The 2693-nt window shown below is 39.0% G+C and overlaps 1 protein-coding gene across 1 annotated transcript; it reads right to left on the bottom strand.

The window, feature by feature from the left end:
* Positions 1-825: 825 nt before the first annotated feature.
* LOC134453890 (olfactory receptor 52K2-like) lies at positions 826-1755 on the bottom strand. The gene has a single exon (XM_063204638.1). The coding sequence runs from the start codon at positions 1753-1755 to the stop codon at positions 826-828; it is 930 nt and encodes a 309-aa protein (XP_063060708.1).
* Between the last annotated feature and the right edge of the window lie 938 nt (positions 1756-2693).

Below are 2693 nucleotides of genomic sequence, written 5' to 3'. Positions count from 1 at the left end.
TGTAGGTGGGCAGGTGCGTAGGATATTATCCCAGTGGGGTTGTCATTCAAGTGTAAAGAAATCCTGCACACTGTCCATTCCACCAACAAACTTTAATACAACATGAAGAAGGTCGGATGACCGAAACAATGTATTAAAGTTTGTTGGTGGAATGGACAGTGTGCAGGATTTCTTTGCTCTTAAAATAATGAGTTCATAGACAAAACCTTAGCAGGTGAGCTGAAAAAATGTCATGCGCTATGCGCGCACATTTTCTTCCTCTGGGGCTAAGCCCCCCCTTTCTCTCAAACCTAGTGACGGGCCTGGGCTGTCCACAGCAAGAAGGTTTGTGGAGTGTGCCTTTGGCATCCTTACAGCCCAGTGAAGGGACATTTGTCATTTTAATCATCCCAATATTTATCTCAAATTGTCTGACATTGAGAGAGAGCAATAACTGTATTGGCCCATCATGTTTCTCTCAGTTAAACCTTAACATATTGCTTGTGTGATATTATGTACCTTTACTGTACATATGATTAAATAACACTAAACCTGGTATTTCTCTTAGTTAAACCCAACTCATTTCACTTGTGAAAGTATGTAAGCAATGTACATATAATTACACAACACTAAACTGGGTATAGTGTGAGTATACACCCAATGTAATACATGTAGGCTATATAGAGACAGGCTCTTAGACTGCGTAATTGATGTAAGAACCACAATCCAGTAAGATATATATGAAGGTGATTTTTCACATACGGTATGATCAGGTACAAGTGAAACAGTTACAACTTGCTTACATGGTATTTTACTGATAAAACAAACCAAGGAGTAAAATAGCAGTCATTGCAATAGTATTCTTTTTATGACTTTTGAGAAACTTTGTCTAATTTCCTGTGTTTTCATTCCATATATTATTGGATGTAACAGGGGAGGGAAAAGGATGTAATTCACTGATACTACTATGTTTGCCTCTTTGGGTAAGAAAGAGTTGAAGCGGTTGTAATAGGCAGAAAACAAAGTCACCAGAGAGAAATTCACAAAAGTAATAATGTGTGGCGAGCAAGTTTCAAACACTTTCTTTCTTGCACTTGTTGAAGCTTTTAAGGTCAATACTATTATCTTGACATATGAGAATAAAATGAGAAACACAGGTAGGACCACTAATAAGACTGTAATGATCATGCCATACACATTGCCCCAGGCACTGCCATTGCAGGACAAGCTGACAACCGCCAAATTGTCACAAAATATCTTGTGCATTTTAAACCTGCATAGAGGTAGCTGTGATGCTATGAATGTCTGACCAAAAACAAAAGCTGCTGGGATACAGTTTGCAACAAACATCAGCTGCTTTACTTTCAGAGGGGTCATGATTGTGTGGTATTGTAAAGGTCTAAATATGCACACAAATCTGTCATAAGCCATCACTGCCAGAATAGAATAGTTGCAAACTCCATAGGTCAATACAAGAAAAACCTGGGCAAGACATCCATCCAAAGAAATAAGAGGGTTATTTGTTAACAGAACATTCATAGTTTTTGGCCAAACAGCTGTGCTTCCAATCAACCCATTGGAAATTAAACAGAATAAAAACATGTACATTGGCTTGTGGAGAGAGGTGTCTAAAAATATCAACAGCATAACAGTAGCACTTGCTAATAAAGTGGCAAGGTATATCAAGAAAACAACTGTGAGGAAAACATAGCCAATTGAACCAATGCTTGTATAAACAGTCAAGGTTACAGCATCACTCATCAAAGACACATTCATCTCTGCAGATAACTTGCCACGTAAATCAGAAGTATTTTAGAAGATGACAACATCAGCAGTAAATGTCCAGCAATACATATGCCAACTTGATACATTTTATAATCTAACAGCCCTCATCTCTTGTTTGTGTAGTGATTGTTCAGACCAGCAGTTACCATTAGTGATGATCATGGCTCTGTACTACACCAGAGGTAGTCTAACAAGACTAACTAGACTACCTCTGACTACACTCAGTTTTTATAGTGCAGAGCGTTCCATTAATAGCAGCAACAAGGTGGGCCCTAGCAATCCAGGAATATTAGGGTTTCACCCGGGAAAAAATAGTAAGAAGTTGAACATTTCAGGATATGTTTACAAATATGTTATGTTTTCAAATATGTTTACTAATACAAATAAATCACATACAAAATTGGGAAAGGAAACAAATTATTTTCTTTTGCGATAACGAAGCGACCGTGGCTATCATCAACATTCCGTTTGAGTTGTCTGACATGGTTATCAATCACGGGCAATTATGTTATTCGCGCAGTCCACATCCCTGGTCTAAATAACCAAGTGGCCAATTCTCTCTCTCGATTTAATTTGCAGAAATTCCATCTACTGTGTCCAGGAGCAGCCCGGACAAGCCTGGAATGTCCGCCATTCAGTCAGACAATTCTAGACTAGGTGACGCTCTCCAGCCCTTTCTGCGCTCTGCTGCACGATATATGCGTGGGGGTCTGGCGAAATCGACATTAAAAATGTACGACTCAGGCTGGTCTCACTTTTCCAATTTCTGTGCCACCTTAACACATTCAATAACAGCCATTTTTTAGAATTCAACTGTAGATTCCCAGCCAATTTCGTCATTTTATGTCATTTTTTGAACACCCACCGAATATTTTGTCTTCAACCCACAGACATATGTCAGGGCTTGTTCGGAAGCGGAAAGACTCAGC

The sequence above is a fragment of the Engraulis encrasicolus genome, chromosome 8 (genome assembly GCF_034702125.1).
Source record: "Engraulis encrasicolus isolate BLACKSEA-1 chromosome 8, IST_EnEncr_1.0, whole genome shotgun sequence".
Classification (NCBI taxonomy): Eukaryota; Metazoa; Chordata; class Actinopteri; order Clupeiformes; family Engraulidae; genus Engraulis; species Engraulis encrasicolus.
The sequence above is the reverse complement of the archived record's forward strand: the minus strand, read 5'-3'. Positions and strand labels throughout refer to the sequence as shown.